The following is a 13,725-nucleotide window of genomic DNA, read 5'->3' as shown; positions in this document are numbered from 1 at the left end:
CACTATTTACAATAGCCAGGATATGGAAGCAACCTAGGTATCCATCAACAGATGAATGGATAAAGAAGATGTGGCACATATATACAGTGGAATATTAGCCATTACAAGAAACGAAATTGAGTTATTTGTAGTGAGGTGGATGGGCCTAGAGTCTCATACAGAGTGAAATAAGTCATAAAGAGAAAAACAAATACCGTATCGTAACACCTATACATGGAATCTAAAAAAAAAAAAAAAAAATGGTTCTGATGAACCTAGGGGTAGGACAGGAATAAAGACGCAGACATAGAAAATGCACGGGGAGGGGAAGGGTAAGCTGAGGACATGGGGAGGGGAAGGGTAAGCTGGGACAAAGTGAGAGAGTAGCATTGACATATATATATGTCATTTACCCTTTGACCCAACAGTTCCACTTCTTCGTGTCTATTCAAGGAAATGAAAATATGTGTACACAAATTTGAATTTCACAACAGTTTTATTTATGATAGCTGAAATCTTGAAATAACACAAGTGTCCAACAACAGAAGACTGAACAAACAAATTGTGGTCTATTCATAGTGAGCTTCTACTCAGCAAAACAAGAATGAACTACCAGTACATGCAAGAACACTGATGAACCTCAAGTCTTAGCCTAACTCTAAGAAGCCATGTACTGTGATTTCATTTATATAAAGTAATAGAATAGACAAAATTAACCTAAAGTGAAAGAAGTTAGTACTTGCCCTTAAACGGTATGACTGCTGAGATTGATAGGAGAGCTGCACAAAAGATCGGTCTGCGGTGATCGAAATGTTCTATATGTTGATAGGGTATGGTATACAGATGTATGAAGTGGTGAAAACTCATTGAACTGTACCCTCAAAGTCTATGAATTTCACGGTATGAACGTCAAAAAGATCATATGGTTAACATACATTGAGCATTTACCATATGCTAGGCACTATTATAAGTGCTTACATGTATTTAAACATTGAATCCTAACAACTGTATGAGAGATTTGTCATTATTATCACCATTTTACAAATAAGGAAAGAGAGGCACAGAGAGGACAAGTAACTGCAAAGATTATATAACTAGTAAGTGGTGGAACTGGAATCCAAATCCAGACAGTTTGGCTCCAGGGCCCAAACTCTTGCATCCCTCGGAAGAATATATTTAAAAGGTGTTGTCAGTAGAGTTTAACTGGAAGGAGTTGACAGACAGATAAAGGAATAGAATATAATTCAGAATTTTTAAAGTATTTCAGGGTAATTAAATTAAATCTCAAGATATGGCCACGTGAGTGGATTAAGGAGTGAAGAGGAGAGGAAGACTTTAAGAAAAGGTTAAGGGACTTTTAGGGTGTTGAATCAGAAGGTAAGATGAACCTGGTCCCAGTATTTTCCAGGAATGTGTGTATAGGATGGTGCTTGTGTACCTGAGGAGGTAGAAGGAGTGACTGGGGCGTGATGTGAAGCTGAAAGGATGGAAGAGCCTGTCTCTGCAATGCCTCAGCCTTCAAAGAAGATAGAGGTTCCCAGTCAGAAGAGCAAACTCTCTTCTAGTGCCACCCCGCCCCATGGCCTCAGAATAGGGGGCTGTAGAAGCGCAGGTGAACTGCATAAGTGAACTTCAACTCCAGACTTGAAGGGGAAGTAATATCTCAGAGAAAAGCCAGGTTTCAGTTAAGGTAAGGTGTGTAGGACCCTTAGAAGAATATAAAGAATATAGGTACTTTTCAGTAGTAAGAATTTCAAAGGGCACAGTGAAAGGGTGACTTGAGGATTAGCAAGAGAAAGATGGGACAGCTGTTTCAGGAAGAGATAGCTTGCTGGAGGAGGATAGGAACTGGAGGTAGAGATTGATTGCTGAACATGTATAATGATGACACTTCTACAAGGAATTTGCCTTTCCTTGGTTCAGCCATGAGCTACTACCCTGGCAGCCCTGACCTCCAGTCATCAACTCCCCTCTCTCCATATAAGGACTTGTGGTGATTTACTTTTCCTGGAGAAATTGCTTTTAATACACTAGTAATAGGTAATTACTTCCCCTGACCATGTGGAAATTACTATTGCAATCTCTCTGCTTACACCACTTAATAAACACAATATGATGGTGAAAAAGATAGATAAAATCATTGTAATCAGATTTTCTGTTGAGAAATTAAAGCTAAAGTGAAAAATTATTTTAAAAGGAGCAAGAATAACAGTCTTAAAACCTTGTTTTTTGTTATTTCAGGAGCATGAAAACAGAATGAGGTTCTAAAATTCTGGGGAAAGATGCACTTTAGGATTTCTAGGTTATGAAATTGTAATTTTTTGTTTGTCATTCCTTTTTAGCAAGGCAATGCTGGCTAGAGCTGTGTACTGTTAGCGACTCAGGCTCTTTACACACAGGCAAAATGAATCCAGTTGTCTTCAGATCTTTCCTACGGTATTGGCAGAGAATAGGGGCACAGGAAATCAAAAGAGTTCTGGGACAACCAAGAGCTTGTTATTGCAAGCTCTTGAATGTGTGTGTGCGCGCAGGGGTGTGTGTGTGCACGTGCCTGCATGTGTTTCACCAGTACAATGAAGCCATATGGCCAAAACATTTCAGTAAAAACTAGAAACTGATGCTTTGAATAATGCTTTCACCCTTTGGCAGTCAGTTGTTTCACGTAAAATTCCATGCTGGAACTAAATACCATAAACTCTCTTATCAATCCAAGAAACAAACAAAACAGAACTGTCTCTTCTTTATCAAGATTGCTGTCTTTCCTGTGCTTATTTCTTAAGGACCCATAATTATAAATATTTTAGATCAAGAGCTCTTCCCTGATGGCCTAGAGTTGCACATAGGAATAAAGCGATTAGAGATCAAGAAAAATGTCAAAAAAGGGACTTTAAGAGTGAATGATATCCTCAAGGATAATGAAAATATTTTATAAAGATCAGCTGTATTTCAGATAACCCACCTGTTGATAGCAGACAGTTCGTACTCTTTTCTAAAACTTCAGAAAATTATCACAGAATTTATATAAATAATGAGTTATTTGTGGAAGCTTATGAAAATTGTAACCTTTATAAATATCAGCTAAACCAAAAAAAAATTCTATCGCCTAAACTAAAAAAAATTTTCTATTTCCTCTAACCAAGGAAGATTTGTGAAAGATATTCCCATCTTTTTCAGGAATTACTCCCATCCGTACTTCTAAGAGATGGATTCACTAAATAACTTACCAGTTCTCACACATTTATGGTGTTTGTCAAATGATGATATAATGAAAGATTGAAAGTATTTGTGTAGGCATGTATGTATATGCGTGTCTTCGTGCAATGGTATATGCATACCATTATTTGTTGAATACTTTCCATGAAGCATGAAGTCCAGGCAGAGGGAATAAAAGCAGTTTGACTGGGATATATAAGAAGTGTATAAATCACACCTACAACACAAGCAACAAAATCAAAAGTAAACAACAACTGGGATTACATCAAACTGAAAAGCTTCTGCACAGCAAAGAAACCATTAACAAAGTGAAAAGACAACCTATGAAATGGAAAAAATATTTGCAAGCCATATATCTGATAAGGAGTTAATATCAAAAATATACAAAGAACTCATACAACTCAATAGCAAAAAAACAATCCAGTTAAAATGGACAAAGGACCTGAATAGACCTTCTTCCAAAGAAGACATACAAAAAGCCAACAGGTATATGAAAAAATGCTCAACATCACTAGTCATTAAGTAATTGCAAACTAAAACCACAGTGAGATATAACTCATACCTGTTAGAATGGATATCATCAAAAAGACAAGAAATAAATGTGTATGGTTGCAGAGGAAAGGGAACCTTTGTGCTTTGTTGGTGGGATTGTAAATTGGTATAGCCACTATGGAAAACAGTATGGAGGTTCCTCAGAAACTTAAAAATAGAACTACCAAATGATCCAGCAGTTCTTCACTTCTGGGAACATAGTCAAAGGAAACAAAAGCACTAACTCAAAAAGATATCTGCACCCCCATATTCATTGTAGCATTATCTACAAGAGCCAAGACATGGAAACAACCTGTGTCCGTCTATAGATGAATAGATAAAGAAGTTGTGGCATATATGTACAATGAAATATTTTTCAGCCATAAAAAAGTGAGAAAATCCTATCATTTGCAACAACATGGATAGACCTTGATGGCATTTTATGCTGAGTGAAGTAAGTCAGATAGAGAAAGATAAGTACTGTATGATCTCATATGTGGACTCTAATGAAAACAAAGCAAAACAAAAACCACCAGACTCATAGAAAAAGAGATCAGATTTGTGGTTACTAGATGTAGTGGGGGGCAGGGGTGAGGGCAGAGCAGGAATTGAAGGAAGGTAATCAAAAGGTACAAACTTCTAGTTATAAGATAACTAAACACTAGGGATGTAACGTACAGCATGGTGACTATAGTTAACACTGCTGATGAGCTATATAGGAAAGTTGTTAAGAGAGTAGATCCTGAGAGTTCTCATCACAAGGAGAAATGGTTTTTTTTCTTTCTGTTGTATCTGTATGAGATGATGGATGTTAACTAAATCTATTGTGGTAATCATTTCACAATACATGTAAATCAAATCATCATACTTGTACACCTTAAACTTATACAGTGATGTCAATTGTGTCTCAATAAAACTGTGGAAAAAAAGAAAAAAATGGGTGTAGAAGGTAAGGGCCTGGTTTCCTGGACTTGCGCTGTTTAAAGGAGGTCGACACCAATTCCCAAGCAGATCTGGCAGATTCTGATTGGGTCTTCAGGTGCAGCCAGCTGGAGGGTTCATCTAAGCAGAGAATAAAGGGGGAGGGTCCTGAGAAAAAATGCCCAACACATTCCCATACCTCCCTGGGCATGGAAGCCCTTTTTAGTTGTTCAAAACGAAACTCAGATGTCACCTCCAAGCATTTCCTAGATGTAGGAAGACTCAAAATATTTATTTCAAAAAAAAAAGATAATTTAAAAGCAGTTATTAACTCTAGAAATCTAGAGAAGTTGCATAAGGAAAGGAAAGGTAATCATAGAGCATCACTTGGCTCAGTTGTGTACAATATTTCCATAGTCACAATAAGGAAAACACAGAATATGAATTTTAAAGAAAAGAGAGAAAGAGAAAGAATGAGAGATAATTATCTAGGGAGGATGGAGTCAGGAAAGTTAGGTGTATAAGTGAGCTAAAAATCTTATCTACCATAATAGGAAGTCAGCAGATAATGTCTAAAATTGATGAATCAAGAGGTATTATTTTAAAATACAGAGAGAAAAAAGGGTTAAAAGTTGACAGTATGATTGCATGAGTGGAAAAGTGACAAAGGGCTACATTTTGTACAAAACTTTTGTTAAGCCCGTGTCTAACACCTGATAAGCACTTAGCACCTGTGGGGAAGAATGGATGAATGCAATTCCTGATGGGACAAACCAGCTGAAAGATTGGAATTGGGGCATAATGTTAAGTTTTTAAGGAATTGAACCCAAATTTGTAACAACAATAATAACGCTAGTATAATAATGTTAATAATTAGTGTTGGATAGCTGGAAACCCCAGTACCTCCATATAACCTGAATTTTACCAAGCCATGGTGTTTCATCATATGGCATGCATACTGGATTTGTCCCTTACATTTCACTTCCTATGCTAGCCTTCAAACCAGACCCTCCTCACTTCATGCTTAAATGACTGATGGAGACTAATTGGTGCTTCTGTGCCTCAGTCTGTCTCTACTCTGCCTCAGCCTTCTTCCCAGTACCACTCTACCACCCCAAACATTCCTGCATCAGGGTTAGTCCAGACTTCCAATACTATACTTTTCTCACATTCTCCTTCAAAAACCACAGTGACACTTGACCCTCTAGGATCCAAGTTTCTCTTCTTGATCTTCCAGCTCCTCCAGAACCTGGCCTCACTGCCCTATGCCACATTACTTCCCACACTTCCCCAGAGCACACCATTCCGCTGATCAAGCCAGTCTCATTGTTACATCACACTCAATCCTATCTCCTACCTTTTATTACAACTGACTCCTTTTTCCCCAAAAGACTAGAGCATTCTCATCACCTGGGAATAAAATGTTACTGTTGAGACATATATAAAGAAAATAATTTTAAATATTTAATCAATAATTTACTGCAATCTCTTTTACTTTTCTACTATGGAAACAAGCTCAGGTTCTCCTCCATATTAAAATCAATACTTCTAAATGGATTTTGACTTTTAAAATGACATTATTATTTCCTTTATCAATTAATATATCTTTTAATTTTGATAAGTTAATAAAATAGACCTTATATAAACTGTGCTTCTAAGCAAATAATGGAGGAGCCTAATATTTTAATCAAAGCAGAGACAATTTTATTTTTATTTATTTTTTCATCTTTATTGGAGTATAATTGCTTTACAATGGTGTGTTAGTTTCTGCTTTATAACAAAGTGAATCAGTTATACATATACATATATTCCCATATCTCCTCCCTCTTGCGTCTCTCTCCCTCCCACCCTCCCTATCCCACCCATCCAGGTGGTCACAAAGCACCAAGCTGATCTCCCTGTGCTATGCGGCTGATTCCCACTAGCTATCTATTTTACGTTTGGTAGTGTACATATGTCCATGCCACTCTCTCACTTTGTCACAGATTACCCTTCCCCTTCCCCATATTCTCAAGTCCATTCTCTAGCAGGTCTGTGTCTTTATCCCCATCTTACCCCTAGATTCTTCATGACATTTTTTTTTCTTAGATTCCATATATATGTGTTAGCATACGGTATTTGTCTTTCTCTTTCTGACTTACTTCACTCTGTATGACAGACTCTAGGTCCATCCACCTCACTACAAATAGCTCAATTTCGTTTCTTTTTATGGCTGAGTAATATTCCATTGTATAAATGTGCCACATCTTCTTTATCCATTCATCCGATGATGGACACTTAGATTGTTTCCATCTCGGGGCTATTGTAAATAGAGCTGCAATGAACATTTTGGTACATGACTCTTTTTGAATTATGGTTTTCTCAGGGTATATGCCCAGTAGTGGGATTGCTGGGTCATATGGTAGCTCTATTCATAGTTTTCCAAGGAACCTCCGTACTATTCTCCATAGTGGCTGCACCAATTCACATTCCCACCAGCAGTGCAAGACTGTTCTCTTTTCTCCACACCCTCCCCAGCATTTATTGTTACTAGATTTTTTGGTGATGGCCATTCTGATGAGTGTGAGATGATATCTCATTGCAGTTTTGATTTGCATCTCTCTAATGATTAATGATGTTGAGCATTCTTTCATGTGTTTGTTGGCAGTCTATATATGTTCTTTGGAGAAATGTCTGTTTAGGTCTTTTGCCCATTTTTGGATTGGGGTGTTTGTTTTTTTGTTATTGAGGTGCATAAACTGCTTATAAATTTTGGAGATGAATCCTTTGTCAGTTGCTTCATTTGCAGATATTTTCTCCCATTCTGAGGGTTGTATTTTCATCTTGTTCATGGTTTCCTTTGCTGTGCAAAAGCTTTGAAGTTTCATTAGGTTCCATTTGTTTATTTTTGTTTTTATTTCCATTACTCTAGGAGGTGGGTCAAAAAGGATCTTGCTGGGATTTATGTCATAGAGTGTTCTGCCTATGTTTTCCTCTAAGAGTTTGATAGTTTCTGGCCTTACATTTAGGTCTTTAATCCATTTTGAGTTTATTTTTGTGTATGGTATTAGGGAGTGTTCTAATCTCATACTTTTACATGTACCTGTCCAGTTTTCCCAGCACCACTTATTGAAGAGGCTGTCCTTTCTCCACTGTACATTCCTGCCTCCTTTATCAAAGATAAGGTGACCATATGTGTGTGGGTTTATCTCTGGGCTTTCTATTCTGTTCCATTGATCTATATTTAGCACAGACAATTTTAAATACTACTTTTCTTTTAACTGCAAAAATCCTTTTTTCTGCTTTTGCCCAGCCGTCTTATATATGTCATAATTTTTTACTAAACGATTATTTGCTCCTTTTCTTTAACTCAGTAAGACAATTTAGAGAATTTATTTGATGAAGTATTGAGGGGTCTAATTATTTAATGGGCAGAAATTAGTCCCTGCAAGAGTACTTTAAAAACTGGCAAATACCTGGCATAATTACAAATTCTTTAGAAGAATCTATTTCTGTACAATAGGTTAATTGGTTATGAATAAACAGCAATGGCTGCAGTTTAGACCCAGCTTCTAATTTCAGTTTCATCCGTGCTTTTTTTTAACAAAATAAGTGGCTAATTGTGATCAAATTCGCCCTCTTGAAGGAACAATTGGCGACTTATCCTTGATTTTCAAGATTTAAGTGGTCTAATGCACCTACAATTAGCTTCCCACTAGCATACTGCCTTCTGATCTAGAGTTACCTCCCTAAGTTGTCAAAGCCTTGTCTCACAATGGGAACTCTTTAGCCAGATGACCAGTGTACAGATTAGATCATGATGATTTCTTTGGAAGAATCAAGACAATTTTTAAGAAAATCGAAGTCAAAACATAGATTTGCCTAAAGGGGAAAATTGGTTTGGGGCTGGTTGATCCAGACGATTGCCTCAATTCTGGACTTTGCATTTCATTTATGTGATTTTACATAGTACTTACTCCTCTTTCCCTTTTTAATTTTAGTGGTGCAATCTATGCATTGACCTGGTGGCATTTACCAGTGAAATATTCAAAGGAGCAGTTTTCCAGTCACTGGATGGAATTATTGTCTCAGCTAACTGTAAGCTACGGAAGATCTTCACTTTAAAATGCAGGCCTCAAGACACTGCTGATAAAGATGGTATGTTCAAGCTGCTATCAAGATTTTTTAGTTCTTCAATTTTTAAAAAATTAGACATGCCTTTGGACAGTAAGAGTACATGATAGTGGTTTTTGAAAATTTATCTTACTCTATTTAATTGTGGAAAGAACACTTAACATGAGATCTATTTCAACAAATTTTAAAGTATACAATATGATATTGTTGACTGTAAGTACAATGTTGTACAGCAGATCTCTAGAGCTTATTCATCTTGACTGAAATTATATTACTATATTAATTTTCTAATGATCATGTTAAAATAGAAAGATGGTTGAGTTATTCCTCATATTATTTCTAAAGAAACTGGAAATAATACATTAATTACTCATTAAACAATTAACAAATATACTCTGTAGGAAACTGAGCCATCTAGAATTCATAAAGCAGCACAAACTCTCCTGCTAAGATAGTTTTAAACAACTGAAAGTATTGAGAAACTACTGATGCTTCTTTTTGATTTTCATCTGGGATTATTTTTAACAAAATCAATTCTAGAAGCCCAGGAAACAGGACTGCACATAAGATGGCAAAGGTGATTTCTTAGAAGTTTGCATGTAGACTTTAGATTTGTGCTCCATCTGGATGAGTGCCTATGAAATCCTTCTGTGTTTCATTCTGTGGAACAGAACACTGTAAATTTCATTTGATAATAAAACACAGCAATGCAGTTACAGTTCCACAAAAAGATCATAAGCCAGGAAGTATGGCCACTCACATACCACTTAAAGGCTATACAAGAAAGTAAAAGATTTCATTTAAAAAAAAATGGCACCCAGCTAATAAGAAACCTCAAAATTTATAGAAATATAGGTGAATTCTACATCAGATCATAAGAGGTAAATCATAACCTAATTAATAATTTTCATAAATGTAAGGAAAAAGGTGAATCAAAAATTGGCAGATTAGGGCTTCCCTGGTGGCGCAGTGGTTGAGAGTCCGCCTGCCGATGCAGGGGACGCGGGTTCGTGCCCCGGTCCAGGAGGATCCCGCATGCCACGGAGCGTCTGAGCCCGTGGGCCATGGCCGCTGAGCCTGTGCGTCTGGAGCTTGTGCTCTGCAACGGGAGCGGCCACAACAGTGAGAGGCCCGCGTACTGCAAAAAAAAAAAAAAAAAAAATTGGCATATTAAATACATGTTTTTATCTCTGATTCTCCCTTAAGCTGCAATAAAATTATAACATATAAATCCACCAGGATGAAGAGGAGATAACAACAGATAAAAATGTTCATAAATTCTGTAAGATTGAGGAGTGACAACTGACTTAAAAGAGCAGAGAAAGCTGAAACTTTTAGGTTTTCAGAGAGATTTACCAGTAAGATTCATAACATAGAACCTCAGGGAGGATAAAGAATTGGCTGTCCTAGGAGAGGGTTCAATATGATGGCATAGGAAGATACTGAACTCACCTCCTTCCACAGACACAACAAATCTACAACTACATATGGAATAATTGTCTCAGAAAGGACCTGAAAACCGGATGAATAGAGTCTCCACAACAAAGGGTTAAAGGTCAGCATCAAGACAGGTAGGAGAGGCAGAGATAAGTCTGTGCAAGGGAAAAAAACCACACCCCAGCCACAGCAATCCACAAATGGGAGCGATCACAAGGTTATGGATCTTTTCCCTGAGGAGAAGGATATTTGAGCTTCACATCAGGCACCCCAACCGCTAGGTCCTACACAGGAGAGACAAGACCTCAAAACACCTGGCTTTGAAAACCAATGGGGAATATGTCCAGGAAAACTATAGAACTGCAGGGATCAGAAACCCACTCTTAAAGGGCTCACATGCAGACCCAACAGACCCAAAAACCAGTTGACGCACAGGACACAAACACTAATTGAAAAGCACATGGATCATAGGTGAAGGGGTCCTACTTACTAATCTCGAAGCGTCTGCTGGAGAGGCAGGAACCAGTTGGGACACTCTCCCAGGACTGAAACACTCCCAGGAAAACCCACGTCCCCTGCATCAGCAGGCGGACTCTCAACCAGTGCGCCACCAGGGAAGCCCTAATCTGCCAATTTTTGATTCACTTTGCAATCTTGGGCTAGTTTGTAATGTCAGCGCTGGCAAGCACCATTTTGGAATTCTCCCTGTAATCTATTATGCCAGTGGGCCCACCCTGCTGGGAACCCCACCCTTAGGGCTGTGCCTTGGCTGGGCACTGCAGCCAGTCTAGGGAACAGCCCCACCCACCAGTGTACCACCGCAACTCCAAAACTAGAAGGCACACACAGCCCACATAGGGAGGCAGCCATTGAATGCTTGGCTCTGGTGGCCAAGCAGGATTGTGCTTCTGAGACCCACAGGACATGTCCTAAATAAGACCACTCCTTCAAGACTGGGAGAGATAGCTGATTCACCTGATACATAGAAACAAACAGAGAATAAAGCAAAATAAGGAGACAGAGGAATATGCTCCAATTGAAAGAATAAGATAAAACCTCAGAAAAAGAAATAAATGAAATAGAGATAAGAAGTCTCCTGACAGAGAGTTCAATGACGATCATAAAGTTGCTCATCAAACTTGGAAGAAGAATGAATCAACACAGTGAGGACTTCAACAAAGAGAAAGTATAAGAAAGTACCAAAGAGAAGTAATAACTGAAAAATACACTAGAGGGGTTCAACAGCAGACTGGATGAGATAGCAGAATGAATCAGTAAGCTTAAGACAAAGCAATGAAAATCACTCAGACCGGCCAGCAAAATGAGAAGAAAATTTTAAAAGTGAAGATACCTTAAGGGACCTTTGGAACAACATCAAGTGAAATAACATTTGCATTATAGGGATCCCAGAAGGAGAAGAGAGAAAGAGCCAAAACAATTATTTGAAGAAATAGTGGCTGAAAACTTCCCTAATATGGGGAAAGAAATAGACATCCAGGTCCAGGAAGCATAGAGTTCCAAATAAGATGAACCCAAAGAGACACACACACCAAGACACATTATAATTAAAATAGTAAAAGTTAAAGGTAAAGAGAGAATCCTAAAAGCAGCAAGAGAAAAACAACTCGTTACATACTAAAGCCCACAAGGCTCTTAGCAGATTTTTTAGCATAAACTGTACAGGCCAGAAGAGAGTGGCTTGACATATTCAAAGTGCTAAAAAGAAAAAAAGTCCAACCGAGAAGTCTTAACAAGGTTATCATTCAGAATTGAAGGAGAGAGTAAGAGTTTCCAAGATAAACAAAAGCTAAAGGAATTCATCAACACTAAGCCAGCCCTACAAGAAATATCAAAGGGACTTCTTTAAGCTGAATAAAAAATAGCACTAATTATTAATAAGAAAATGTATGAAAGTGAAAGTCTCACTAAGAAAAGGTAGATATATAATAAAGGTAGTTGATCAATCACTTATAAAGCAACCATGAAGATTAAAGGACCAAAATAGTAAAATTACAATCATTAGTTAAGGGAAGCATACAAAAAGATGTCATCAAAAGTACAAAACATGGGGCTTCCCTGGTGGTGCAGTGGTTGAGAGTCCACCTGCCGATGCAGGGGACACAGGTTCGTGCCCCAGTCCGGGAGGATCCCACATGCCGTGGAGCGGCTGGGCCCGTGAGCCATGGCTGCTGAGCCTGTGCGTCTGGAGCCTGTGCTCCGCAACGGGAGAGGCCACAACAGTGAGAGGCCCGCATACCGCAAAAAAAAAAAAAAAAGTACAAAACACGGGGAGGGGTAGTAAAAAGATAAAGCTGTGGAATGTGTTCAAAATTAAGTTGCCACCAACTTAAAACTGGCTACAGTTTACATAGGATGCTGTATGTGAACCTCACAGTAACCACACACACAAAAACTTTATAGCAAATACACAAAAGAAAATGAGAAATGAATCTAAACATAGCACTAAAGAAAACCTTTGAGACACAAAGGAAGAGAGAAAGAGAAGAAAGAAACAGAGAGGAACTACAATAAGAGCCATCTTCTCAATAAACACAGAAAAAGCATTTGATAAAATTCAACATTTATTTATGATAAAGACTCTCAACAAAGTGGGTATGGAGGAAACTACCTCAACCTAATAAAGACCATGTATGACAAGCCCACACCTAACATCACACTCAACGGTGAAAAGATGTAATCTTCTCCTCTAAGATTAAGAACAAGACAAGGATGCCCACTCTCACCACTTTTATTCAACATAGTATTGGAAGTCCTATCAAGACCAGTTAGGCAAGGAAAAGAAATAAAAGGCATCCAGATTGGAAAGGAATAAGTTAAACTGTCACTATTTGCGGAAGACATGATATGATATATAGAAAACCCTAGGGGCTTCCCTGGTGGTGCAGTGGTTGAGAGTCCGCCTGCCGATGCAGGGGACACGGGTTCGTGCCCCGGTCCGGGAAGATCCCACATGCCGTGGAGCAGCTGGACCCGTGAGCCATGGCCGCTGAGCCTGCGCGTCCAGAGCCTGTGTTCCACAACGGGAGAGGCCACAGCAGTGAGAGGCCTGCGTACTGCAAAAAAAAAAGAGAAGAAAACCCTAAAGACTTCTCCGGAAAAATGGTGGAATGAATTTAGTAAAGTCACAAGAAACAAAATCAATATACAGAAATTTGTGGAATTTCTGTACACTAATAATGATCTGTCAGAAAGAGAAATTAAGGAAACAGTCCCTTTTTACAGTTGCATCAAAAGGAATAAAACACCTACTAATAAATTTAACCAAGGAGGTAAAATATCTGAATATTAAAAACTATAAGACACTGATGAAAGAAATTAGAGAAGACACAAATAAATGGAAAGATATTCTGTGCTCATGGATTGGAAGAATTAATATTGTTAAAAAGTTCATACTACCCAAAGCAATCTGAAGATTCAGTGCAATCCTTATCAAAATTTCAATAGCATATTTCACAGAACTAGACCAAATAATTCTAAAATTTGTATGGAACCATGGAAGATTTCAAATAG

General features: G+C 38.1%; 1 protein-coding gene across 4 annotated transcripts in view; it reads left to right on the top strand.

The window, feature by feature from the left end:
• CUNH3orf67 (chromosome unknown C3orf67 homolog) overlaps positions 1-13,725 on the top strand; it is a 260,137-nt gene that overhangs the window by 103,451 nt on the left and 142,961 nt on the right. For all 4 annotated transcript variants that reach the window (XM_029244383.1, XM_029244384.1, XM_029244382.1 and 1 more), the window contains one exon: positions 8,625-8,781. In XM_029244383.1, the coding sequence (XP_029100216.1) occupies positions 8,625-8,781 (157 nt within the window). The remainder of the gene's footprint in view (positions 1-8,624; positions 8,782-13,725) is intronic.

This window comes from Monodon monoceros, unplaced genomic scaffold (genome assembly GCF_005190385.1).
Source record: "Monodon monoceros isolate NGI ecotype Baffin Bay Population unplaced genomic scaffold, NGI_Narwhal_1 Super_Scaffold_3, whole genome shotgun sequence".
NCBI classification, from domain to species: domain Eukaryota; kingdom Metazoa; phylum Chordata; class Mammalia; order Artiodactyla; family Monodontidae; genus Monodon; species Monodon monoceros.
This window is presented reverse-complemented; position numbering and strand designations above follow the sequence as displayed.